General features: G+C 36.4%; 4 protein-coding genes and 1 non-coding gene across 10 annotated transcripts; all 5 read right to left on the bottom strand.

Moving 5' to 3' along the window:
- Positions 1-256: 256 nt before the first annotated feature.
- Positions 257-3,054, bottom strand: LOC138905158 (uncharacterized). Its single transcript, XM_070193664.1, has 5 exons — positions 2,746-3,054; positions 2,068-2,655; positions 1,650-1,742; positions 1,291-1,487; positions 257-956 (listed from the first exon to the last, which is right to left on the bottom strand). The coding sequence occupies exons 1-5, from the start codon at positions 3,052-3,054 to the stop codon at positions 257-259; spliced, it is 1,887 nt and encodes a 628-aa protein (XP_070049765.1).
- Positions 3,055-4,932: 1,878 nt separating this feature from the next.
- Positions 4,933-5,128, bottom strand: LOC117277169 (U2 spliceosomal RNA). Its single transcript, XR_004507445.1, has one exon. It is a non-coding gene; the product is annotated as a U2 spliceosomal RNA (small nuclear RNA).
- A 1,527-nt stretch (positions 5,129-6,655) lies between these two features.
- On the bottom strand, positions 6,656-7,060 carry LOC138905157 (uncharacterized). Its single transcript, XM_070193663.1, has one exon. The coding sequence runs from the start codon at positions 7,058-7,060 to the stop codon at positions 6,656-6,658; it is 405 nt and encodes a 134-aa protein (XP_070049764.1).
- Positions 7,061-8,060: 1,000 nt separating this feature from the next.
- Positions 8,061-9,888, bottom strand: LOC104097757 (pentatricopeptide repeat-containing protein At1g77170, mitochondrial). Its single transcript, XM_009604377.4, has one exon. It carries the CDS (start codon positions 9,662-9,664, stop codon positions 8,297-8,299), a length of 1,368 nt encoding a protein of 455 aa, XP_009602672.1. The 5' UTR covers positions 9,665-9,888; the 3' UTR covers positions 8,061-8,296.
- Positions 9,889-9,985: 97 nt separating this feature from the next.
- Positions 9,986-27,050, bottom strand: LOC104097765 (phospholipase A I). 6 transcript variants are annotated; one of them, XM_033656579.2, is made up of 20 exons: positions 26,797-27,042; positions 26,526-26,614; positions 25,934-26,009; positions 19,450-19,597; positions 19,202-19,280; positions 18,936-19,089; positions 18,629-18,838; positions 18,305-18,550; positions 18,037-18,199; positions 17,699-17,959; positions 17,439-17,560; positions 14,274-14,435; positions 13,940-14,132; positions 13,689-13,825; positions 12,908-13,046; positions 12,449-12,652; positions 11,885-12,359; positions 11,594-11,810; positions 11,407-11,496; positions 9,986-10,868 (listed from the first exon to the last, which is right to left on the bottom strand). In XM_033656579.2, the coding sequence occupies exons 4-20, from the start codon at positions 19,466-19,468 to the stop codon at positions 10,422-10,424; spliced, it is 3,318 nt and encodes a 1,105-aa protein (XP_033512470.1). In that variant the 5' UTR covers positions 19,469-19,597; positions 25,934-26,009; positions 26,526-26,614; positions 26,797-27,042; the 3' UTR covers positions 9,986-10,421. The 6 variants fall into 6 exon arrangements, with proteins under 6 accessions (XP_033512470.1, XP_033512471.1, XP_033512475.1 ...); XM_033656580.2 differs by having other exon boundaries at positions 26,911-27,037; XM_033656584.2 differs by lacking the exon at positions 26,526-26,614 and having other exon boundaries at positions 26,911-27,050.
- Between the last annotated feature and the right edge of the window lie 500 nt (positions 27,051-27,550).

Raw genomic sequence — 27,550 nt, 5'->3', positions numbered from 1 at the left:
AGAGGGATTGCAACACATGTTGATTGTTGGGTCACAAAGAAAAGAAACAAAATTCCCTAGGCTTACATGGTTGAGTGAAACAAGTTGCTGCTACATTTGTGAACATGATATTACTGCATACATAATCTTTCAAGTAGGTTGGTTGATTGGAAACTCTTCCTGACTTTCTCAATGGTGTGGGTTGCTTGGGTATAGAAACAGGTGAGGTAGTGTGTGGTGTATCTAGGATAGATTGAAAAAGAATTGGGCTAATAGACTATTGGTGATGAGAGGGAGTGAATGAAGAACTTGGTGATGGTAAGGAGAAAATATCACAAACTTCAAGTTCTAAAGAGATGGGTGAGGATTGATCCTGTGATGAAGGTGAATAGGTAGGTCTTGTAGTAAATATTGAGCTTGGGAATATAGGATGTTGTGATGTGCTGGTTTCAACAAAAGGGAAGTGTGCTTCATGAAATTTCACATCCCTTGACACAAATACTCTTCCTGTGGACAATTCCAATAACTTATATCCCTTCTGATAAAGCGGATAACCAAGCAAACCACAAGTTGTTGCCCTATCATCGAACTTGCCTCTTCCCTGGGCTATTGTAGAATCATAACAGAGGCATCCAAAATTCCTTAAATGATCATACTTGGGTTTCTCTTGAAATAAAACCTCATATAGTGTCTTTCCTTTAAGAACACTAGAAGACATCCTATTAATAAGATGTGTGGCAGTTAGGATAGATTCACCCCAATATGACATATGTAGCTTGGATTGAAACATTAACCCTCTTGCAATCTCTAAGAGGTGTCTATGCTTCCTTTCAACAATTCTATTTTGTTGAGGAGTTGCTACACAAGACAGTTGGTGTAGAATTCCTTCTGAAGCTAGGAAAGCTACCTCTTGTGTACCTTTTCCTAATTCTAATGCATTGTCAGATCTTATCATTCTGATTTTCACATTGAATTGCCTTTCAACCATAGACAGAAAATATTTAAGCATAGGAAAAACATTTCTTTTTTAACTTAATAAAAATGTCCATGTTCCTCTACTATAGTCATCTACTACAGTAAGAAAATATCTGAACCCATTATAAGTATTTGATTTATAAGGTCCCCATGTGTCTACACTCTACATGTATAAGTTCAAATATATGCTTGGATTTTATGCTACTGACAGAAAAAGGATTCCTGGTTTGCTTAGCCTTATGACAAATATCACAGATAAACTCAGAATTTGACTTAAAGTGAAGGAAATCTAAATGTTTCATTGCTGAAAATAGGAGGTGTCCCAATCTTACATGCCAAAGTTTAACATCAAGAGTACCATTAACTTGAACTTGACAAGAAAAAGAAACAGACTCTGAAATGACGTTTCTTTCTTTTGGAATTGAAGGTACATTACTACTGAATATCCCCTTAGACTTAAGGCTACATGGTTTCAATAAGTAGAGTCCCTCTTTAACTTCACCAAAAACTTGTGGACTCTTCATTAAAAGGCCCTGCAACACACACCCAATAAATATGAATAGGACATCATACTTGAACTGAACACAAAATCTATTAACTGATAATAAGTTATATTTGAAATCTGGAACATATAACACATTATTCAGGATATGACCTGGCAGAATAGAAATACTCCCTATATGAGTAACAATCACCTTGAAAGAGTTAGGTAAACTGATATTCAAAGGTACAGGAAGTGGAGTTAGAAACAGAAAAGAATTAGGATCAAAACACATGCTCTGAGGCACCTGAATCAATGATCCAGGTGTCTGATTTTAGACTAGTAAACACTAACCCTGAGTATTTTAGAATAGTATCAGCAACTGCATTAGTATTGATTCATGTATTTTCTGCTTGTGCTAACTTTGCCTGCTTATACATGTGTATCATTTTTGCAATCTGTTCCTTGCTGAGTTGCTGTCCAAAATTACTGTTGTTGAGCTCAGTGCTTTATCCTACTGAATTCTAATGTTTCTCATGTGTTAGGACTGCATTTCCTTTAATTTGAGTCTGATAACCTTTGTGATTGGTGAACTCAAAATCTTCTGAAAATCCAATAATTCTATAGTAGACCTCTTGTGTATGTCCTGTTTTTCCACAATAAGTACAAAACACATTTGGATTGTACTTCTTTTTCCCTTTAAAACTTTGCTGAAGTTTCACAAACTTTTGCCCTGAGTTGTTATATTTGGGTGATATGCCTGCTCCTCTTTGTGTTGGCCTTCTAAGTTTTTGATAATTCTTCCCTTGTCCCGTGATCATAAAAGCTGCAAAATCAGTTAGAAGTTGTGCATTAGGCTGCTTGGCCTCTCTAGCTGCCATGAATGATACTGATTCAGAATTAAAATGTGCATTTGCATAAACTTCTCTTTGGTTTTCATCTTGCAAGAGAAGTGAATAAGCAACATCTATGCTAGGCAAAGGGTTCATCATGAGGATATTTCCTCTTGCTTGTGCATAGATGTCATTTAATCCCATTAGGAATTGGATCAATCTCTGAACCTCAAAAGACTTAGTCAACTTTACCTTTCCTTCAAAAACACAAATACATGAACGACATATGATAACATTTAAAGCATCTAATTCATCCCACCGTCGTTTGAGCTTAGTGAAGTATGCTGCAATGTCATTGTTTCCCTGTACTAAACTTGATAACTCCTTCTGCAGATGATAAATCTTGGCTCCATTTGATCTCCCAAATCTCTACTCCAAGCTGTCCCAAAGTTCTTTTACAATTTTGGAGTATATCACACTGTCTGCAATATCCTTTGAGAGAGCATTTAGGATCCAAGAGATGACCATGTCATTCACACAACTCCATTGTTCGTGGTCTGGAGATTGACATGCTCCATTGATGAAACCAAGTTTTTTCTTGGCTAACAAAGAGAGGAGAATAGATATCCTCCACCCCGGGTATCCTCTTCCATTAAACACAGTGTCGACTAGAGTCATTCCAGGTGAATCAGAGTTGTTGAGATGATAAGGGTGATTGACATCATAGCTGACTGGTTTTACAGCATTGCTCATATCACCAGTAGGCGTGATGGTTGTTTCAGGCATTTTAGGTTACTGATTATGATGATGAATCTAATGTAAATGGATTTGATGGTTGGACTGGATCGAGCTTATTGCCCTGATACCATGTACGAAATTGAAGGAGAAATTTGATTGAAAAAATCTCTCGTGTTATTTTCATTGCTTGCTTTATACATGTATATATTATACACTTGACATATATATTTATTCCTCTCACACTAACTCACTAACTTATGTCTCCTTATATTATAATTCTCTTACTAATCCCATTAATTTATGTCCCCTCATGTCCATTAACTTATGTCCCCTAACCCATTAATTATGTCCCCCTATATTCTAAAGACATAATATGCACATCACACCACTTCTTCACCCTTCTTCTCTATCTCTAAGTAAATCTAGTGTTAGAATTAGGATATGGTTTCTTCTTCCCAACATATGCTACTAATAATCCTTACCTTGTCAAAACAAAGATTAAGACATAATATGCACATCACACCACTTCTTCACCCTTCTTCTCTCTCTAAGTAAATCTAGTGTTAGAATTAGGATATGGTTTCTTCTTCCCAACATATGCTACTAATAATCCTTACCTTGTCAAAACAAAGATTATGTTACTAATTCTGTTCAACGGAGGTAAAGCTCTATATAAAAAAAATTAGGATTGGGTAGAACTAAATTCGCACATACTGGATATTTTGATAAAAGTTGTATTTGAAATGTGGGGCTATAGGGCAGGTACACAATTGTTTGATTTAATTCCTCATAGAGATGTACCTCTATGATATAGTTTCCAGTTGCTATCCATTTCCCTTCTCTTTGTGTTTGCCTTCTTAAAAGATTAAGAACTTTGACCACTTTTACTGTGCTTATCAATGAAATATGCGATTGTCATCGTCATACTTATTGCTGTTCTGTTAGAGGTTATAATAATGTCCTTTTCGGAAAAAAATATCAAAACGTGTTTTCTAGATTGGTTTAGCCATAAAAGAATGAATGGATTTATCTTCTTGAATAAGAATTTGGAAAAAGGGGAGGTAGATTAGTAAGATTTTAAACATTTGCTAAATTAAGTAGCTAACTTTTAATCTAAAATCAATTTATGATTTAAAAACCAAGGGTTCAGTTGAACATGCAAAACTTTATTTTCTGTTTCTAAAATATATGATAGATTATATTCGTGCAACACATAAGTAAATAAATAAATAAGAATGATGGTTTTCAAATATATGTACGATATTTTATGGTTGTTAAGCCGGCATAGAACGAAAGACAAACACAAATTCCAAGTCCACAAAAACCAGCCGTATGCCTAATACTCAATTTTCATCGCCAAGTTTTGTGAATTGTTATGTTATTGGGAAAATGGTGTAATATGAATTAAGTCTGTCTAAATACAACTAATCATGGAATTATAGGAGATATGTATCTTAAATTTTTGGATCCAAAGCAAGTAATATAAAAAGTTTCGATCTCTTTGATTTATGAAAAAAAAAAAGCTCCTATTTGATAGACCATAATTTTCCATTTGCTTATAGCTAATTAAATTAAGTAATTCTCATATATTATAGGGTAGAATTCTCGTGCTTCACTCATACCAATTTATCGCAGAGAGAAAGATTAACCAATATGAGCAGTAAAGCTACTACCGTTATCCAAGCTAACAAAATTAACACGTATATTATGACAAGAAAATTCACAATGAAATAATAAACTATTATAAACATGGATCAAGCACTAATTAAGTAATCATAACATCTTTGATTAATTTGTCTTAGGGACTTATGATTTACTTAGTACTGACCACGTTTTTGCTCATGCTAACATACTTGAAAGAAATTAGCAACAATAAAATTTGGGCAATGTTGGGCCAACGAAATGAAGCAACTTAATACTTCTTTGGTGGGGTGCGCCAAGCCCGTGCAATAGTGCAACGCATTGGCGACACATAAGAGCCCAAGTAGCAAGCTACTTTAATAAACTCTTTCCCTTAAAAAATTGAGTTAATATCATGTAGCCCAATGACCCACGTATCAAATATTAAACTGATAAGAACAGATACTACACTTGATCTTAGCCAAAAGGCCGAGAAAGGTATGCTATGAATTATGGCCCGTTTGGCATTTTATAATGCTGTAGCTTCCCTGTTTCTTGGTCTTTTTAGCGATATGGGACTTCTGAACAAACACTCTGCTATTTGCTGGAAAATGTACTACGCCAGAAATTAACAGTAAATTAACCAGAAAAATATAATAGTAATACTCTTTTATACGTGCATTTCAAATTGCATTTACTTTAAGTGTCTTAATAGATGGCGTTAATTGTTTTTGATAGTTAAAATGGGTAAAAATACTTTGAATGGATTAATATCCTTTCTATAAGCTAATATATTACCACCTACGGCTAAAATAAAAGGAACAGAAACTTTCAGAATCTTTATGAAAGATAGAATTTTCAATTGCCTAAAAATGTTAATGCATAGTTACAATTTAAAGTTAATTATCCTATTTTACTGAGAAAACATAATGATATGTTTCTTGTCAAGCTCCTGTAGAATTTTAACTGTTGAAATCAGCTAAGTATGTCCAGTATATTCTAAATAGTCTTACTTAAGTGGGTGTTTTAGCTTTTGATGCTCAAGAATCAAGCCTAATGTTTTGAAGATCCAAATTATATCTTTCAAGAATTTGTCATAATCTGAATCTTGTATATGAAGATGATATAAAATTTCCTTATTCGATTGAGAAAAGTCTTATACAATATGATCATATCAAAAGATGAAGATGATAGTCCATCAGAACTAACGAGTAGTGCCCGCTAGAGATTGTAACTAGCAAGGGAAGCAAAGATTTTGTCTCTTCTCAAGCAGAAGCGAATCCAGAATTTAAAATCAGTTTATTCATAATGGACATGATATTATACATATCCACATTTGAAAGATTCTTTTGCATATAATATAGTATGAGTTGAATTAGAATTGAAAGCAGTAGATTCAGTTGAATTCGATCTAGATCCACCTGTGATCTCAAGGGCTAAACAGAACCTAATGAACTAATTGAGTGTAAGATGAATCTCCTCTCTGATATTTAACAAATAGGAGTATTTATATAGTCAGGGCAGCAGAGAAATAGCCCTAATGTTATTGCAGACTATGAACTTTTGTAATTTTTTAGTATTAAAAATAAACAGACCTGTGGCCTCAGAGTTTATGTTGTTTCCAATTGCATCTTGTAGTATATGTGCATAAACATCACAAAGGATAAATCAACAACATGAATGAATACCATGAAATGGAAGATGAAGATCTATATGAACAACAAGAACGTTCGTTCCGCTGCAGGCTAAAATATGAGAATGTTCACCTCATATACAATCATCAAATATGACTTTTCAACTATGTTCAAGTTCCTCTTCTTGATCCAGGGATAGCTGCAAATTTCTTGCAGTCTCTTTTGGTCTGCACAAAACCTGTTTTATGTTGCATTTCTTGCTCACTTTCGACAAGAAACAAAAAATGTTAACAGATATTAACACAATCTTTCTTTAGGCCTTGCAAGCAATCAGAACACAAGATTTTTGGCTAAAGAACAAGGCAGAATTTAGGCTCTACAAAATTCAAAAGCTTCTATGAGAGTGTTACTTCCTCAAATCTCTTAGAATCAACCTTAAGATTTCTATAACTGAAGCCTGGGATTTCATTCATCCTACAGCTCTCAGAAACTTCAACCATAGAACACATTGCAGGTAATCCACCACCAGTGCCTCTTCTCTTCTTCTTTCTCCATTTCATTGTCAAGAACCCGAAAGTAGGCCAAGAACTGCTACCACCCGAATTTATTTCCACTGTACTCTTCTGGGATTTGTTATTAGAACTTCCTCTACAATCCGGCTCGAGTCTTCTGAAATACTCAATCTCCTTCTTCAAAAGTGATCCTACAGTTCCCCTTGTGCCTACCTCAACCGGCACACTTGCACTCATTTTATGATCAGATAACCTACTAGTGATGCTGCTAGTAGCTCTGTATAACATTTTTGTTGGTGAAGAATAAATTGGGAGTATTTCTTAAGTCATAGTTATGGTGGTAGAGATGATATTTGCTTGCATTAGGGAGCAACTATTCTATAGTGCTAAATCTAATGATAGTGTTTATAGACAATGCTTTTTTGTTGGAAGTGGACAGCGTGAGGCTCTGCATAATTGTAGCAGTGGATGGATGGAGATGTAATCATCAACCAAACTTGCAATCAAAGCATACACCTAAATATAATTACTATTATTTTACCTTTCTGTCTCTATTGACTTATTGGCTGATCCAAGTTAGTCATCATGATCAACCCCATTCACGAATCAGGACCTAAGTCGAGAAAGAAAACTTGGGGTATATAATACTTACACTCTTGACCCTTTCTTCTTTTGTTTTCTTATTAATTTAATGCTAAAAATGAACTTAATCATCTCTATGTCAGCAGATCATGCCTGTGGTCCTCAGCAATCAATTTTCAGGTTTTTTTAATCTTTTGCTTTGCAAATAATCATAGGATAATTCGAATGTGATCTGCTTGCTATTATACACATAAATCATAATTAATATTTGGTGTTAAACTTCTTACCGGGTATTGCTAAAGTCCGAAAAGATTATCGTGCCTATGCCATTGCCGCCCCAATAAATTTAAAATAACCTTATCTCTTTCCTTGGCTATTTGATTGATGTACTTATACAACCTAAATATGCATTTTTAAACAAAAAACAATAGGCACTAAACCTAGTTTTCCTACAATAACTTAAAGCGACTTTACCTAAGATTGCAATGCTTACCTAACCTAAAGAGATCATTACCAAGCAAGTATTCTTATAAATATAAAATGCTGGACCGATTTCTAATGTCTCTATTTTCTTTTTCGATAAAGGTGGTACCAGGACCAATTTTGCACTTTGATTACTCGGCAGATACGGAGTTTTCACCCATTTCATTGACCATCACACGGAGCACTTGAGAACACCAGATTCTGATGTCATGTTGGAGAAGGGTGGAAAGAAAAAGTCCCCTGTTTAATCCACTAAATTCATTTCATTTACATGTTACTTATTGGGATACAAAACCTTAGTAAATAAGAAAGTAACATCTTAAGAAAAAATCTGCGATATATATTGCTCCTATAAGAACCACTTCTGTGAGGTGCAGCATATGGCAACCATCTTGTGCACTCCTATAAGAGAGAGCAATGCTTCTGATCCTTTATCTTTGGCAGGTCCACCTTCAACTCTCAATCGGAACTTGTTGACAAGCTATAAGCAGGAATCTTGGCAAGTTTTTTCTCCTTCATAATTGCTCTCATCCTCCTTACCTCTTCCCACATGCCATTACTGGCATAAATGTTGGACAATACCACATACACCCCGTCGTTCCATAGTTCTAACTGTTGCAGCTGCTTAGCCACCCATTCTCCCATTTTCACATGCCCATGCATCTCACAAGCCCCCATCAGGCACCCCCAAATCACAACATTTGCTTTCATTGGCATCCCTTCAATCGTCCCTCTTGCCTCCTCGAGCAACCCAGCCCTGCCAAGCAAATCCACCACGCACCCATAATGCTGCAACATGGGTGCAATACCATATTCATTTTTCATCATGCTGAAATAAAACTTTCCTTCTTGCACCATTCCACCATGTACACAAGCGCTCAACACCCCGATAAATGTCACATGGTTAGGCCTAACACCTGCCTCCCTCATGGAACGGAAGCATTCAAGCGCATCTCTAACATACCCATGCATCGCATAACCAACAATCATAGAAGTCCACGAGGATACATTTCTTTCTTTCATACTTGATAACACCCTATAAGCAAGATCCATCTTCCCACATTTACCGTACATATCAATAAGAGAATTCATCATCAAAAGATCAGACTTTTCCATTGCTTTTGCTTGAAAGACGCATTTATGCAATTGAGAAGCCAAATCCAAGTCTCCAAGAGCACCACACGCGGATGTCACACTAACCATGGTTACATCATCAGGCTGTAACCCACTCTCTCTCAACTCCAAGAACATTTGTATCGCTTCTTTAGCACGCCCACCTTGTGACAACCCTGCTATAATAGCATTCCAAGACCCCAACTTTCTTTCAGTATTTTGTTCAAACACCTTACGAGCATTCTCAAAGTCACCACCCTTTGAGTACAAACTAATGAAGCCACTCTCACAATACATATTAGTGTCTAAAACGTGCTTTACTGCAACCCCATGGAGCTGCCGTGCCATAACAACATAATTCAGAACAATAGCTTTTAAAACAATAGGTAGGGTGAAAGTATCAGGAGGAACACCAGCTCTAGACATAGTGATGTAGACATGTAGAGCCTTGCTGGGGGAGTGAAGCCTAGTATATGATCTGATAATGTTATTCCAGTGAAATTGTGCAGGGTACAACTCCAAGAAGTGATTTCGGATTATGTGGGCATAAATTTGGTCGAGCTGCTCTAGATTATTGCAGTTTGATATTCGGGTCGCTAGTTTCTTGGCATAATCAGGAATATCAACAAGGGTGGCTAAACTATGAATCAGCTGAAATGAATTTACTACTCTGTTTCTACCGAATCGGAGAAAGTGACAATGAAATGGACTCATTAATAATATTTAGTTGGTTGTTAAACTCACTTCTTACCTTATAGTCCGAAAAGATTATCAAGCTGATAAATTTAAAAGCAGACGTTTACCTAAGATTGAAATGCTGCTTACTAAGCTAGAGAGACGATTACCTTATTACATACATGACCATTGTTATAAAATGCTGAACAACCTTCTTATGTTCTCTATTTTCATAGATTGCCATAAGCGCTTAGGTGCATGGTTTCCTTGTATACAAATTGAAATTGCCCGCAGAAACAACAAAGAAATGAATCTGTTTTTCACAAGAAAAAGAAAATAAATAGATAACCTCCACTAAGATGGTAATAAAAATTCGCTGTTTTATTCATTACATTCATTTCACTGTACATGTTACTTATCGGGATACAAAAACTTTGTAAATCTGAAAGTAACTTTATAAGGAAGAATCTACAAAACTGGGCCATATAAGAAAAACAAAAACATCCATCAATGACTAAGAACATAACAATTAGTTCAGAGCCTCAAAATTGAATTTTTATCTCGCTTCTTTAAATTATTATTACTCATTTCTACTGTTTTTTTCTCTCGCCACGCTTGCTTCTTTCTATCCTTTTACTTTAATTTGCTTGTACAAGTATAATTCTTCTCTACAAAGTATGGAATAATGAGGAGACCATGCAAATGCCCGTTACTCAAGCAACAACATGCAGTCAGCATAAGCATTAGCTGACTCGCGCCTCCCTTGGGACTATCCAGGTCAGAGAGAACCAATGAACTATGGTACGCTTGGAAGATGGCGTGAATATCTTAGGCTCCGATGTGAGGCACGAGCATGTTGTAATGCATCATCTATCTTTGAACCACCCTGAAAAAGAGACTCATAGAACTGACATATGAACTGGGACAACTCCCCCTCATCATCATCCCAAAAGAACTGAGAGCGTCCTTCACTTTTCTCTGGTTCACTATCTTCCCAATCACTTGCTGGACTAGAAGGTTCAGTATCATCATCCTCTCCTTCTTCTTCGCCAATTTCAAACTTCCCATTATCAAAAGAATTAAAATCACCTGACCCGTGAAATGTAGACATCTGCGCTTCATCAGGTTCAGTGGAAGGACATATAACAGCCTTAGCTCCTGAATCTAGAAAAGCCTTGATTAGAGGTTGGGTAGGGCCATAGAAACCAGTGAAGATTATAATTCTCTCCCTCCATGCTCCAATCTGGAAGGTTTAACAAATATTAAAAGAGTTAGTGTTGCCTCCTTTCTTATTCATCTTTTATTTTATTGGATGAATGTGTATGCATAGAGTAATAGGTCACAAGAAAAGAAAAGTATAATGAACAGACCTTTTTGTCCTCAAACCCGAGACAGAAATAAACCAGTCATTACAAACTCAAGTGCAGATATTGGAATGATGCAGATGAAGTATGATGCATGTCTCCACTAGGGAGCATCAGCACTACAGAGCTTTATCTGCAGAAGACCTCACTGCTCCCATGTCAGGGCCGAAGCAAAAGTCCCCTGCGAGCTCTGAGTGCTGAAGGGCTTATCCTTGCCATGGATACTTGAACCCAAGCAAGTAAGTTCAGTTGTCATATATAGAACCCACCTGATTGGTGGTGAGTCGTGACTACTTCAATCAAATGATGCCAACCATATAACGTCATTGCGAAGAGATAAATTCCTTCTCGCATACATAATCTTGCAATGAAAAGAATATGCAACACTGAATATCAATAAATGATCAGAGAGAATACCATCCACCGAATATCTTCTGAGGTTAAATGCATTGAAGGAACGGTCCTACGAAACATATAGGCACCAATTTCTTGGTCATCTTCCATGACCTTCAGAAGACAAAATAGGAAATTCATAAATTCTTAGTTTCCAAAAGCAAAGGTATTTATCAAAATAAAGGATGGCCGGCATAACATAGAGGCATACCTGCGTCTGACGCCCAATATAACGGTGGACTACACCACCTATTTGGAAGCATGGCCTACATTTAACAAGATCAGCAACGGTTGAGATATCCGTGATAACTGATGCATACTTTCTCCGGCGGCCCCGCATCATTGACAGCAAGCTAAACTTGACACTCTGCAGAAACTTATCGGCTAGTTCTCCAGGTTCGGCAACCACGAATACATCATTCTGCCAACTATCTCGTAGAAGTAGATGACATTAGGACGACAAACAACATTTCCAGTAACCATAAAATAAGGAATATCTAACCTCAGTACAGAGCCAGATGTATCATTTTGCAGAGCCAAGTGCACAACTCCAACCTGAGGTGAATTCTTTAGCTTCTCATACAAAGATTGCAAAGGCAACGAAAGCTGTCGACGCTTTCGAGGAGACTCAGGTGGTGAAGCAGTTGTTTTCGCAGATTGTAATCCATCCAAGCTTAGTGGTGGAACTAAATCAATTCTACCAACCCTATGAGCCCCAATATCAGGACTGTATAAGAGAGGGCTTGAAGGGAAGCTCCCAGTGAACAATGGTGAAGCAAAAGGTGTCGGAAAAGTTGATCCGGGAGTTGCTTTCTGCGTGCCTGATATGCCACTGAAAAGACTGAGTTTTATTCCATTATGAGCACAAAATGACTCAAGTGAGCGAGCATGATGAAAGACTCTTCCAGCATCTGCACTATTTGAGGCCTCGACAAGTAGCACGCTCCGCCTCCAACCTAAAGAAGGACTGCTCTCATCTGAAAAAAATAATAGAATCCTTCAAAGGTCGATCCATCTTAGACAAAAGAACATCATGGCAATCAATCAAATATGATTCAGCACATACCAGCTTTAGAATTCTTCGATTTGAGAAACTGATGGGACTTGAAATTATCTGAAAATTTCTCATCATGTGGCCTCTCTAACAATCTTTCACAAATATTCTTGAAAGCAGTAGAGGCGTTTTGAATGTACTCATCTGTTGCGGCCTCTAACTTTAACCAGACAGCAGGGTCCGTCTCATCTAGCTCCATACCACATCGGTCATCAACTGCATCCCAGATATATAGAAGGCATGTTAAGAATGTGAAAAGAAAACCAAAAATCAATATCACCATGGCACAAGACTAGATCATACTAATAACCCATTTTCTTTTGTTCTGGGTGATTTTTAAAACATGGAACTGTTAATGAAATGCCAAAAATTCAGGTACAACAGAATTAGGAAAAGAAGGTTTCAGAAAAGGAAAGAAAGCAATCTTTTGCTTTTAATATTCACCTCAGGCAACATGTAAAGTAACTTCACCTGGATTGAACCGAAAATAGTGCACATCAGGAAGCAGTGGAAGCAATGTACTTAAAGCTTCCTCCACCCGGTCAACTGAGCATGCACTCTCTATCAACACTTGACCAGTATCAAGGTAACGCCACCCACCTTTGCGGACCTAACATAGAAGGGAAAATAGCAGAAACCCCTATAAATTGAACACCCAAGTAAAATAGCTTGAAGTAAATTTTATCTTGATTTTATCAAAACTTCCAGTAGCAATGGAGAGTAAACTTCAAACCTTGGCAATAAGATTTCAATGATTTTACTATTTCTCTTAAAAGTAACCAACTGTGAATTCAACTCCAAAATTAGCAGCAGAAGATATGAATATTGTAGAAATATGCTATGATTCAGGGAACACCATAAGAGAAAGAAATTATCAGTTAGTGAAAGTACTTGCTGACATCATGGCATATTAAGAAGAACAATAAAAGAATCTGCAGCTGACTAAAGTTACTAATTACAATAAAATTTTATGAGTATCACATAATCAAGATATTAGTTAAGAACTGTCTCAAATTGCCCAATTACGCTAAAATTTAATGAGTATCACATAATCATGATTTTAGTTAAGACCTCCATCAAAGGTGCATTTCCAGATTGCCCAATCTAAATATATGGATAGCACAGGCAAGCATATGCAGTTCATGAATACATCAAGTTTCAATAGCATGTCAGAACCTTTTTAAGCCAGTAAAAAGCAAAACAGTGGTGGTTTGGATCATAATAGGCAAGCATTCGCTAAGCAACAGTATACCTTCATGGGAACAGAACCGCAACCAATTGAGACTAAGCAGTCAATCCGTGCATCTGGCCATAATAGTTGTGCTTCTCGTATGGCAAAAATGGTAGGATTGTTGGCAACAATTGCACCATCTTGCCAGCGGTATACATCTGAAATTAAACAAACAGCACAGTCAGGAAAGATGACAATGACATGCATCCAGAGAAAAACAGCTCGTGAGGATTTGCCATAAGTTAAATTTTTAAGCACATGCAAGAATATACCATCAGAGTAATCATCAAGATAATAAGGTGCAGCAGATGATGCTCTTATGGCTTGCCATATCCTATGCTTACAGCTTCCCATGAAAGCATTTCGCTTATGTTCAACTTGAATTGGATCACTTACTGCTCCTTGGCCAGCAGTAGCCAAATTCTCAGTGACCGCAAGGGGAATTTCTGGTGTCCCAGGAGGGTACTGCACTTTCCCAACAAAAAGGTTCAATAACAAACTAACAGAAAGGAAATAATAGAAGCAGAACTAGTAAACATTACTCAGGCAAACCGAATAATAGAGATCAGGTCTAAGTATTGAGTCATATGAGGATTCAGTAATAACCTGATAGTTGCGGAAAATAAAGGGTTGAGCTGGTGTCGCACTGACCAGAGTTGATACCACAAAAACTTTAGGAATCCTTTTAACTGCTGACTCTATCAGAAGATCCCCATCCTCGTCAGCACACATCTCCTTTAACAATCTCTCAAACTGATCTGCACTGTGCTGGAAGAAGATAGAGGGTCAATTACGATATCAAAGTTGCAAGGTCCCTCTTATTCAGCAGCATTTCAAGCACGAGGAAAAAAAAATCGTAGGTAGATGTGTAAAAACTACAAAGTTGCATCAGTTGAACTGTTAAACTAGATATATTGTCCCACATCAGATGAAAGTATATGTTTATTAATTAGTTATTAACCATCTACAAAACCTCCTAGGCGTAAGACACTTGTCTCATGTATTCTCCAATCTCGTCTTATTTCTCACATGGTATCAACGCCAATGAGTTTTATCTGAGATAACTTATTTTTGCTAATGCTCGGCAAATTTGTCCATTCTCTTCCCCAATTTCACTATTCCAACTCTTTTCTGAAAGACTTCTCCAGTGGCACCACACATTTTCAGGGACCATTCCAGCAACACCATCTATTTTCCCTGATCTTACCAGAACAATTCTTTCAGTGACCGTTTCAGCAACACCGTGCCTCTTTTAGGTAATAGTTCCGACACTGTTCCATCACGATACAGGCTACTTTGGCCAATGTTCTGGCTACTATTCCACTGATGTTCAGACACTATTCCACGACTATTCTGGTGCACTTTCAGCGTAGCTTTTACTATTGAATACTCGAGCTGTCTTTAGCACCTTAAATTTTGAGGAAGTATTAGAATGTAAGAACATTAGATTAGAGATATGTCCGTGCATCAGAACAAAGTTGGTGAGAAATGAACCTTGGGCCTCTGAAACTTTTCCCAAGAGATAAACAGATATGGCTTGAGGCAGCCTTATTATAGCAAATTTAACAAAATATCCAAGAAATACTTCTTCTTCTTTTTTTGATAAGGTAAAGGTTTCATTAAAGGAGTACCAAGAAGGTACCCAAAAAATTACAAGTTACAGCATAGCTGCATCAGTATCCAAGAAAACCCTATATTACTATATCTGCTCATTTTGGTTTTTCAGGTACGAAACATTGAATTTCGAACACAGAAAACTGAACCAATCAACTGATTTTTCAAGCACCAAATCAAAAACCAACCAAAAGCCCAAACCAAGAAAATTTGGTTCAGTCGGTTTTTCGGTTATAACCAATTAATGCCGATGCTAGCAATGCTCAGTTGCTCAAATATAGTGCATAAAGAGGACTTTTCCTTATTCCAAGGGTATGGAATTTGAGGTTTCATCTTTGTAAAATCATATATATTTTTGGATTAATACACAAAATGGAACCTCAACTTCAACTGCTTTACATAGCGAACCCTCTAACTTGGACTTATTCCAATTTAACACCTCTACTTGTTTAAACTTCACATAAGAAACACTTCTAACATTTGACCATACTTACGTGACATTGATTTAGCTTATGTGGCTAGAGAGCATGTGAATCACGCATATAAGAAGCGTGAATATATGAAAATGCTCCTACTTACCCATGTCTTCTCCCATCTCTTCCATATTGTTGATCTCCAATTTCTGATTTTGCTTCCACCAACAGTGATATTTTTCTCAGCTTTTCAAGATACTTTAAGAAGGACGCACCTTTCCCCCACCCTGGCCACTCCCCCAAAGCTCCATCCATACCAAGATTGACAACTAGATCAGAGAAGCAAAGCTCATAATTGGCACAAGATTGGAAACTCGATCCCTTTTCCCCTTAACCCATCCCCTTCTCTGTCCTCCCACTGGAGCGGCAATTTCACTGGCGCTTGACCCTTATCCCTTCCATTATTGAAGGTTGTGCGTGATTTTCGAAGGTTTTCCTGTGAGCTGCGGTCACTTTCACCATGGACAACTATGAGCGCACAGATTGCTGAACTGCACTTGTGGCAGTTTTTGTACATAGGTCCACCATTTCCTTGTCCAAGGACCTTCAGCTTTTCAAGTTATGAAATGACGATGTTAGTGGTGGTGGAAGAAGTGGTGGTTTTGGTGTTGGAGTTAGTGGTGGAGATCACTCTCAAAAAAAAAGTTAGTGGTGGATATGAAAGAAGGAGGGAGACGTATGAGGTAGAGAGGAAGAGACCGCATTATCCGGCAATTGAAGCTGGAGATTGGGCTGTCAGCGCTCTCGAACTAAAGCCATTAGGTAATTGAGCAGATTGGTTCCATTTGGATTTTTTGGAATGGAATCCAAATGAATTCTTCCACTCTTCTGGTTAATAGAAGGGTATGTGTTGTTAAGTGGGATAGTCTTAGCCAAGTTTGCACACTTGATGTGCCAGTTACGTGTCATAAAGTTGGGCATTTGTGTTAGCCACCTATGTGCATTTGACGAACGCGCATTTTGATAAACCAAGTAGAGGTGCTTAAAACATGTGTTTCAATCAGCATCCAAGGTTGTGGTCTAGAGGTCAATGAAGTGGGTGAAGCACCAAGAGGTCCCAGGTTCAAATCCTAGCAGAAATAAAACCACTAGGTGATTTCTTCCCATCTGCCAAAGCCTTCTTGGTGGACAGAGTTACCAGGTACTTGTGTTGGTGGAAGGTAGCAGGTACCCCGTGGAGTTAGCCGAGGTGAGCGCAAGCTGACCCGAACCACGGTTATCAAAAAACAAAAACATGTGTTTTAACCAACTAGAAGTGTTTATTTGGCAAGGCTGTCATTGCAAGTTGAGGTGCCATTTTGTGTATTAGGCCTGTTCATTTTGAATAGTAAAATCAGTAGAAGCAAAACTCCTTAACTCCCTCTTTTTCTTTTCACCAGCATAGCATGATTGGAAATGGATAAAAAGTTAGCTCAACTTACTTATCATATTTATGCCAGTGGACGAAACGACTAGATCAGTTCTAAAAGATTCACAAGTGTACAAGATGCAGGAAATATTACCGCATAGAAAAACTTTTTGACTTTCTTAAACTATATGAATTCCTAAAGTTAACAAATAACTACTTTATGTAAAAGTTCTCTAATATTTTGGAGAACCCTATTATAAAAATACACAAGACATAAGTTGCATGGCAAGAGTAGTTGTAAATTAACTAAAAAAAATAACTTATGGCATCACATACTTTAGATCCATGTACAACAACCCTGAAACTCTGAGATGAGCTCTTGTAGAGTTGATCCAACTTTTCTCTCCATGTTGCTGCTTCATTGTCCTTGGGAACAGGTTCAGCAAACACAAGTTTGCCTGTAAGAGAATTTCGAGAGGCAGAGAATAAGATAGAACATGCATCAGTGCTGCTACTATGTCAAGCAATCTACAGCAAGTTTGAGAACACGGAAAAGGACACAGCGAAGTTGAGCTTCTTTTAGAGCAGAAACTCACCAAGTTTTTTGTATATTTCTTCACATTTTTCCAAAGACATCAGTTTGATCCCAAGAGCAACAGCAAGCATACCACCAGTTGACGTGCCACAAATGAGGTCAAATAGTTCATGTATCTGCTTCCCAGTACCTTTCTCAATCTCCTTAAGGATTCTCACAGTTGCCAGCCCTTTCATGCCACCACCATCCATTGAAAGTATGCGCAACCCTTGCTTTGGGACCTGTCTCCCTCTTATAGCACGCCGTAGAATCTCATTCTCCCCTACAATCAGATAGAGTATGTACTCAGAAGGCCAGGTTGAAGAATAGCTGAACCATAACAAATATACAGAAACCAACCTAGAATTGCCAAAGCGCGAGCCGCAGCCTTACTGACTTGTGGCTCTGATGCAACTGTCAACCGCAATAGCAGTTCCCGTAAACTTTCTGAAGTAACTAGAATGCGACGATTTTCCAAGCAGAATGCTAAGTTACCAACTGCAAATAAAGCTAGTCTTTGCACCTAAGGGGACAAAATAATCAATTTCAAAGACCACTCAACAGAAACAGGAAAACAATTTCTTTTAACTGAATCGCCACACAGGAAAAGAGAAAAACAAAGGCTTGCCTCTGGATTTCTGTGAGCACACAAAAGTTTCAATGATCTCAATATGTCCTTTGTCAGCAGCTTTTGAGATACAATATCTGATGCAAACGCCAATTTGCCCAAAACTTGCAACACAGAGATGACTTCCTCAGGACCAGCAGATTTTAGTACTCTTTCTATGGGTTGCATAATATCTGATTTCATTAACTGCATTGCCACAGACACGTCTGTGGCAAGAGAAGAAAGTGCGGAGCAAGCTTGTTCTACCTGAGCAAAAACACAATTTTATGCATTAACTGCTTAGGAATTTAGGTAAAGCGTCCTACAGAGTATAAGGTGCCATACCACATGCTGATTGTCGCTACTGATCATACTTATGAGTTGCCTTACAGCGTTCTCATCTTTCCCAACAACTACACGATTCCCCTCATCTTGCATTATTTTTGCCAGGGCGGAAGCTAGCAGGGGATGATGACAAGAAGAGAAACGGAATATAAGAGAGAAGAAGGCACTCAATTTATGCCGAGATGCAATAAAGTAAGAATTATTCTCCGTCTGCAGTTCAGCCAAAAAAAAAAAAGGGAGAGTTCAACTTCATAAGGCAACCAGATAAGAGAAACAACTCAAAGTTCAAAAAGAGTGTGATGATTACCTCTATCTGCACATTCACTGATCGCAACTGATCATCTGCCACAACCCTTATGTTTGCAAGAGATAAGTGGCGAACCTTCTGGAGTGGCAAAATATCAGGAAGAAATTCAAGAGGATTACCAAAAAGCCTCAAAACACGTAACTTTGTCATTGCCCTGTAATTAAGTTATTCAAATATTAGACCTCAAGCACAGAATGACACAATATTTGACTAAGAAATCAAGTAGAAACGGAGAATTCGCCAATCATAAGTCTAAATACAGAGACCTGAAATCGAGAAGAGGTCGGACCACCTTGTTATGTTCTAGCGATAATTCAACTAGCCCAATGCACTCTCTTAGTTCAACTGTTCATCATATCCAACCATGTCAAAGAATGATATAAGTAAGGAATGAATCATCTGTTCTTGTATTCTAACTCCTTATGAACAGAGTAAGATGTAATTCAAACAAATATACTGTTCACAACCGTCTACATCATACTCTGTTAGTTTTATGTGAAACTTTCAAGCTTACCAGGGACAGAGACTAACATGTTGTAGTCCACGGCAAGAACTTTCAAACATTTCAGTTCACCAAGCTCAGGTGGCAAATTTGATAGCTTATTGTTATCAAGATATAGCCTTTCGAGAAGAGGCAGCTGGGTTATCTCTACTGGCAGCACCTGGAACATATAAAATGATGGGGTGACCCAATTGATAGCAAACTGCCTCTCAATACAACCATTCTAGAAATTAAAAACAATAGTTACATTGGCTTCAATCATGAACACTATCAGTAGTATCAGTTTCTGCTATCCTACCATTCCCTTAGAATCAGAAAAATAAAAGAAAAGGATTCCAGTACATATAAGTAATGCTTTTATGAAGTTAAAAGTTCCTTATCTTGAATTACACTTTCATATCGACAACAACAATTCAACTAACTCCAAACTAGTAGGAATTGGCTACATGATCCTAGCAATTAATTCTGCTCCACTTGGACCCTTCTCTTCCCGATATTCAATAGTTTGTCTTTTAGGAGTTAGGACCAATTATTATGGCTTGGCAAGAACATAATACAAATAAATAACTCAAAAACACTCATCAAAACATAAACGCAAATTTATAAACACTAAAAAAGACGAACTAATGTTAAACGAAGAACCACTCACCATTAGTCCAAGACCACATAGACTAACAACAGTAACACTCTTCCAATGATCAGCACACCCCACGGGCACGCCTTCCCCACTTCCTCCTAACCCGACCCCATTGGCGAAATTCGACCTCATCAACCTCGACAACACCCCCATCCCATCACTCTGCTGGCTCGAACTACCCACCCGCCACATCATCACACCTTTCAATGGCTCTCTCCTTTTCACCACCCTCATTTCCACAGCCACCTCACCTGTTATATCCTCCTCCACATCATCGTTTCCATTTTCATTTTCATTTTTCTCCTTGAATTCAATTTCCACAGTGTCTTGCGGTGAAGGCAATGCCACCATAACCTGTGACTGTAATTTTAAAGCCACTTGATCCTCATCATCCCCCACATTCCAATCTAGTTCCACCCTAAACCCTAATAACTCCTCTTCTTGGTTATTAATATTATTCTCTTCTTGACCCTCCGCCGCCGCCGCCGACGGGGATGATCCTAAGAACGTCGATGCCGATGATGACGATCTTGATGACGTGGGTGTGGACTCATCTAATGCCTCGTCTTCACCATAGCTTAATGTGAGGTGAAATACATCTGATGACCGCTTCCAACCCAATCCCCAAGACATCGAATTATTCAAAGAGTTTTAGTTATTAAGAGACCCTTTACGTAATTATGTTTGTTGTTTACATTACAATGACGATCTGATCAAAGAATGTGAGAAACTGAAAATCCAAATTGTCCCTATGCTGGAATTTGATTTCAGGAGGGTTTAAAAAGTTTTTTTTTTTTTTGGAAAAAGAATGGGATTTGGTGAAAGAGAAAATGGTTTATAACCTTTGATGAATGTTGATTTGTTGTTCGGGTGAATTGTTGCAGAGGCATTTTTACTCCATTTTTCAGTCTCGTTTTCGGTGTGTTGTTTCTGTTTTTGGTTTCTTCGCGGGGCCGTTTTGGAATGGCAGAGTTACGTAAATTTGTGGAAACAGGGGAAGACTGCGAAAAAGTCAAGAATTCAAGTATTTAGAAGACTTACGACGTCGTCTCAATTTAGAATTGCTCCTTTCTATTTGTCCAGGTAAATATGGTTAGAATTCATCATAAACTAATTGGTAACTATGGTTAAAATTCATCATAAACTAATTGAATTTTTTTAACGTAGAGGGTGTTTGGCTAAGCTTATAAGCTGGTCAAATTAGCTTATAAGCACTTTTCGGCTTATCTACGCGTTTGGTAAAGTTAAAAGTGCTTATAAGCCAAGTGCTTATAAGTCAAAAATAAGCTAAAAGTCATAAGCTGGTCACCCCCAACTTATAAATTTTTAGCTTATAAGCACTTTAAGTTTGACCAAATTTTTTACTATTTTATCCTTAAAATATTCTTTTTTAGAACAAAACTCTTACATCGATACTCACTACTTCAAGTACTATTTCAACCTACCCCCTCCCCCATCCCCCTCTTCAAGTCTGCAATGCCCATTGACTATTTAAGATAAGCAAATTCTTTATTCCTTTGCATATTTATATCTATGTGATTGTGTATTAATCTTTGAACTGTATGTAATAAATGAGGACATATCAAATTTTTGGTGTGTTGCTTTCTAAATATTGTGGTGATAAAGACAGTGTTTGTTTCTCTTCAAATATTTTGTCCTATTTAGGTTTATTTTTTACTGAGAAACTTTTATCAATTTATTAATTATTATAACTTATGATTATATGCTTATCATAAAATAAATAATATTTATCATAAAAATTATCTTATCTAAGCACAGTTGTATTTAAAATAAAATGACAAATAGAATATTTTGTATTTGGATCGATTTGGAATCTAAAATTTTGAATAAATTACGCCCTTATAAGTATAAACACTTCTAAGGTTATTTAAGTCATTTTAACAGAAAAAGAACTTATCAGCACTTTTTTTTATCAAATACAGCAACATCTTATTATCAATTTCAGTACATGTATCCAAACACGTAACTGCTTATTTATTAAATCAGTTTCAGCACTTAAAAGTGCTTTTCGGCACCTAATGCTTATCAGCTACTTCATATCAGCTAATCCAAACGGCCTAGTAGTAAGAAGATGGTTCATTTTTCAAGCATAATTTTAAGAGTCGTCAATAATATATTACAATTCAAATCATTGTATTACGAGTTTCAATATATATCGTTCAGATTAAATACTATTTAACTTTTTTATTAATTATGTAAAAGAAAAATTCAAGCATTCTTACACTCATGAAGGAATGATACATATGTTTTTATTTAAGCCATCAAACATGAACTATAATATAAGGGAATATAATGAAATATGAGCCCAGTGAATCATTTTTTATTTCACATTTGTATCCATTAAATCTCCTGTAATGGGATTTTGTAGTAATGTTTACAAAACTAACAAGAGCTAAAAACAATGTGTGTTCGATGTTTGCTCCTTTGCTTGCCCATTTGCCCATGTGATGTGTGAATTTTAGGGCTTATTTAATAATTAGACGTGGATAGTCCGTGCTAGCACGGGCCCAACAATTTGAACAAGGTCTATTTTCATTCTTACTTTAGTTATGAAAACAACAGCTTGAGATGGATTTTTAAAACATAATTCTCCTGTGATATTATGTGAACACTTAATTTCCTATTTTTGTTATTCGTTATTTTCTCTCAAAAGTTTATTTAAAGCTTCAACATAGTCATTACTAAGAGAGGCACTTTCTCCAAGAATGAACAACATGTTAGTAATTACAAATATTTGCCGGAAGCATCTGAGAAAATTAACTGCATAATTTACTGGACTACATCTTAAGTTCTTGCTCATTGCAATCTTTACCTACACTTGTCTAAAACAAAATATGTAACTTATTAATATCATAAACCTGAAAAGGACACAACACTCGTGAGAATAGATCAAAAGGAACAAACTCAGCTTATTTGCATGCAGAGTATTTCATAAATTCCAGAAATTACTTTGGTCCACTTTTACAGAAAGTATCAAGTACAATAAATAATCAAATATGGTCCACTTTCATAGAAAGCATCGAGTACATATTTTAGAGTAGAGAGCTGGTGTTGGTTGTTTCAAGCTCAAACTGATCATCACGATCCATATAAGCAATCTTCTGATTTACGTAACAGATAATTTCCCTGTCAGCAATTAAGCAGGTTCACTCCTACTTAGTAGTTTGGCAAAAACTAAGTAATGGGTTTAATGTTTGGCATTATATAAGCTAAGCAGAGTTTGTAAATAATAAAAATAATCGAGGCTTAAGATCATCTGCGAGCCTTCAGCATTTCTACTCTTCAAATACATTAGAGGATCAACTTTTATAAGGCAACTTGTCCCACTTCCCTTCAGATATACAAAGCCAAGCTCAAATTTTATTTATATAAGCACATATTCCAATCTAGAATTTTAGAGAAATAGTGATACCTACAATGATATTTACAGCTCCAAGTCACATAAACTTTCAGACTATTTGAGTCGGATATTAAGCAAAAGGTATAAATTAATCCGTATATACTACATATAAAGTGGTCAATAAGCACTACAAACAAAATGATAACACAAATTTTATACTATAAGTAGAAATGACTAAGAAGAGAAAGACATAGCATTGAACGAAAAAGGCACATTCACTTTAAGTGAGTCAGGTCATCGTGTGGGCTCAATCGGAAGGCTGCTCCAAACTTGGTATCCAATATTTGGTGTTACATTGTTCCTTCCATTTGCCAAGGGACCTCAAAAAGCCCTATATAATTTTGGATCAAGCATTCAAGCCTCACATTACTTCTACAAAATAAAGAGCGCGCGCACACAAATATCGACCACTCTGACTCCTCTGCATCATTATTCTAGCTACAAAGAGGCTTAGTATTGCCAATTTTCACCAAGAAGTTCAGGAATAGTTAAGCTTGTTTGTTTTCCTTTTGGCGCTCCTTGCTATCACTGTGGCCGCAGCATTTCTTGCTACAAATACCTACAACTACCTTGATGTTGTAAATCCTTCCAATTACATCTTCAAATTCTAAATATTTGGGTTCTCAAATTAATTCTTATCAAGGTATGGTCCACGAAGCTTGGATCCTCCCTTAAGTATTCTTCTTTTGTTGTGAGTTCATTATACATTCTCTTATTACTCACTTTCACAATGCTTTTCAACACACTTTAAGAATGCTCTTACATGGATCAATTTACTTTGTTAAGACCAGTATTTGCCTACAATACAAAACTATGTCTTCGGTCTTCACATTTTATCTTCATTAGCATGCCAATTTGTTAGCACCATCCTTACATCCAACTAATCCCAACAATCCTCGAAATATTTTTGAAGAATACTGAGATTGTGCTAGAAGAAAAAAAAAACAGAAATTAACACATTTATGAATATATATTACAGAAATACGGGAAAGAAAGAGGAGAAGATTTCGTTAAGGAAAAACAAAGAGACACAACTTAATAAAATTATTCCTACTTTTTACCATGGCAAAGTTGGCACGCGGATATAACAAATGTTGAATGAAATAGAGACGACTAAAAGCTTAGGCAATTTCTAGATCAAATGTAGCTTTTCTGGATCTAGCAAAATGATTCGCTTATAGCTGCTTTCCTTTTACTTACCAGATAAAAAGAACATGCAGCCAAATATGCTTAATCTGCTTAGTCTGATGATCTACAATATCAACTCAGAAACTTTCTATTTATAAAATTGGATTAGAAAGTTTTAATCCAATTTGAGCATGGTAGATCAAGGCATTTTCCTGGCTTTTCTTTATTTATGCCTCTTATTCTTAAGTTCAAATACGGAAAATGAAGTGGCAACCTATGTAGCAGGCTTCACTGTCTTTTATGTATCAAAACTCCAACATAGCACATTAAAATTAACCATAAAATTGTAAACCAAGTCAAAATACTACAACAATAACCAATCCCCTTAAAAGTATTAACTGTGGAAGTCAAAGACGTATCAAAAGAAGGAGAAATGTAAAGAAAATTATAAGTTTTACAGTAAACAATGGACAAATTCTAAAACAATTTAAACATTAAGTGTTGTCTCATTTGAATGGTGTTAAACAACGGATAGGTATATCGTATACAAACAGTTTAAGCATGTGTTGTCAAAGGCTCATTTAAGGTGCGCTTAAGCACTAAAGCTCAGAAAAGCTCAGGGAGGGTGCTTCACTTTGCTTAAGTTGCGCTTCAATGTAGGCAAAGCACTAAGGTATACGCCTCATTTCCCACGAGTTCTATCTTGAATCGAGCGGTGCTAAACGACAAATATTATCAACAAATAAGCATATTAGTTGTTGACAAAGACATTAGGAATGGGTTTGTTACTTCTTTCTTGAATTACATATGTATTTTTTTTTTCTTAATTGCGCCTTTTTTAACTGAAGCCCGCACTTCAGTTGCGCTTTGCACTTGAAGCCCCAATCGACCTGGAACGCTTTTTAGAGCTTTTCGCTTTTGATAATACTGAAGCATAAATTGGTGGTCTTATATAAGGAACACTAAACAATGATTAAGCATGAATACTGCTTGTGGCATGCACCATAAACTTGGTTCTTATGAAAGAAAAAGAGAAGTCTAGCCTGCATGATGTATCTAAATATGCCAATTTATTTTACAAAATAAGACCAATGATTCATCCAAATGAAATGAAACTCTTGGATGATTTTGTGTGAGCAAGACTAAGAGGTCACATTAGGTCCCAATTTTCACAAACATGGATCTACACTATTTCAGTAACTTCTTTCATATGTAAAAGCATCAAAATCTTAAAATTTCAATGGCATACAAAGTTTATGAGAGGCGTCTAATCGAAGTTCAAAAAGTAAAAGAGATGACAAGCAACTTACCCGATGAAAAGGTGAATCTTACGGAAGAAATTCAATCTTATATTTTGGTTCTTTAGAGCTCCGACAAAAGGTCCACCTGATACAAAATATTGAGAATGAAGCAGGAGATAAGAAAGATAATAGCCACAATAAGTAATCCTCTAAGGAAATACTTCTTCTTTTTACTCCTTTTTTCTTTTTGATAAGATAAGAAACTTCATTAATGGAGTAACAAGGAGGTATTTTTTGCAAAAAGACATACAAAAAGTAATAATTTTTTTGCCACTGGTTCATCCTCGGAAATTCCAAAAAGGTCAGCTTATTGGGCAAACTTTCTATCATATTATTCCCGTACCAAAAGGATAAGTTACCGAGACCTAATAAAAAACTTGCCAGATGAAAAGGTGATTCTTAAGGGCGAAATTCCAATTAGATGAAAAAAAAATCACATTATTGGAAGGTAAGGAAACAAACACGCCTGATTTCTAGTCATCAATTTACCTTTTATTAACTAAACAATAATATGTTTACTAATTTTGTACTAAAATAATTGCAATTGATGTACTTCGGAAATCAAAATTAAAAAGAGAGCAACACAAAAGAAAAGGGCTACCAAAACAATCCAAGAATCTGACTTTGTTCAGGCGCAATAAAAGAGCTGCGTGAGGTGTCAAGAAAAATTCAATTCAATAAAACCCAAACCTGCAAAAGTAATTTTTTTTTTTTTAAAAAAAAAAAAAAACCAAGATCTCCCAGCGGTCAGCGTAGAAATAAATAAAAAATACTTGAACTACAAAGAAAATTGCAAAATAAAATTTCCAAACGTTATAGAAGCAAATTAAAAGTGATACCGAATGGGAAACAAATCAAAAAGAGATACGCACCTGGTTTTTAAGTTGAAACGACCGACAGAAGGGGATTAGTACAGAGAATGTTTAACCAAAGCTTCCCACAAATGTTAACAAATGGACTGTATTAGAAGAATTGACGACTATTACCTTATTGCAAATTTTAGCTGAAGCTTCAATGAGGTCAATCTATCATTGCAGTAACATAGAAGCAAGCAAGGAGCATTCTGAAACCGAAAGACGAATGATTGGATATTTCTAGACCAATGTTGTGTTTGACTATTCTACCCTTGTCTAAAATAGTCTACGGAGCTAAATGAGGCATTGGAATAAAAGGCATGTGGCAAAGTTTTACTGAGCTAAATGACTATTCTACCATTGGTCGACCAAGCATGGCTCTTCTATATAATAGAAAAAGAACTATACATTTTGCTTTCTTTTGCTTCCAATAAAAGTTAGATCTAGAAGATTAGAAAATCCTTTTCATTTCTAATTAACTAACGCTTGAAATTATCTTCAAGAAAGGAATTAAAATGTAGAATAATAGTATTACTTAATAAAATACCATTTGAATTTCTGTAAAAATCTAAGTAGAATGACGAATGAATGTATCTTCCTACAAAGTTTACAACTTAATTTGTCAAGAAAATATTTAAGAGGGTCAAAGTGAAGGAATTAAAGAAAAAGGGTTACAGGAAAAAGAAAAAAGAATAAATTAATTACACCTGAAGAAACCCCCTCCCCCCCAACCCCCAAAAAAGAAAAACAGCAAGTGAAGCAAAAAAGAAAC

The sequence above is a fragment of the Nicotiana tomentosiformis genome, chromosome 2, assembly GCF_000390325.3.
Source record: "Nicotiana tomentosiformis chromosome 2, ASM39032v3, whole genome shotgun sequence".
In the NCBI taxonomy this organism is placed as follows: Eukaryota; Viridiplantae; Streptophyta; class Magnoliopsida; order Solanales; family Solanaceae; genus Nicotiana; species Nicotiana tomentosiformis.
The sequence above is the reverse complement of the archived record's forward strand: the minus strand, read 5'-3'. Positions and strand labels throughout refer to the sequence as shown.

Bases quoted from the DNA above. Each gene is read 5' to 3' on its own strand.
- LOC104097757 (XM_009604377.4), bottom strand. From the start codon at position 9,664: ATGAGTCCATTTCATTGTCACTTTCTCCGATTCGGTAGAAACAGAGTA.
- LOC138905158 (XM_070193664.1), bottom strand. From the start codon at position 3,054: ATGCCTGAAACAACCATCACGCCTACTGGTGATATGAGCAATGCTGTA. The intron at 1,488-1,649 runs GTGATTGTTACT...TGTGTGTTGCAG, and splicing joins GTTTACCTAACTCTTTCAAG to GGCCTTTTAATGAAGAGTCC. The intron at 957-1,290 runs GCATGTAAGATT...TATGGTTGAAAG, and splicing joins ACTCTTGATGTTAAACTTTG to GCAATTCAATGTGAAAATCA.
- LOC104097765 (XM_009604385.3), bottom strand. From the start codon at position 20,707: ATGTCTTGGGGATTGGGTTGGAAGCGGTCATCAGATGTATTTCACCTC. The intron at 19,598-20,086 runs GTGAGTGGTTCT...TATATGTTCCAG, and splicing joins TATGTGGTCTTGGACTAATG to GTGCTGCCAGTAGAGATAAC. The intron at 19,090-19,201 runs GTCTCTGTATTT...ACTTAATTACAG, and splicing joins CGACCTCTTCTCGATTTCAG to GGCAATGACAAAGTTACGTG.
- LOC138905157 (XM_070193663.1), bottom strand. From the start codon at position 7,060: ATGTTATACAGAGCTACTAGCAGCATCACTAGTAGGTTATCTGATCAT.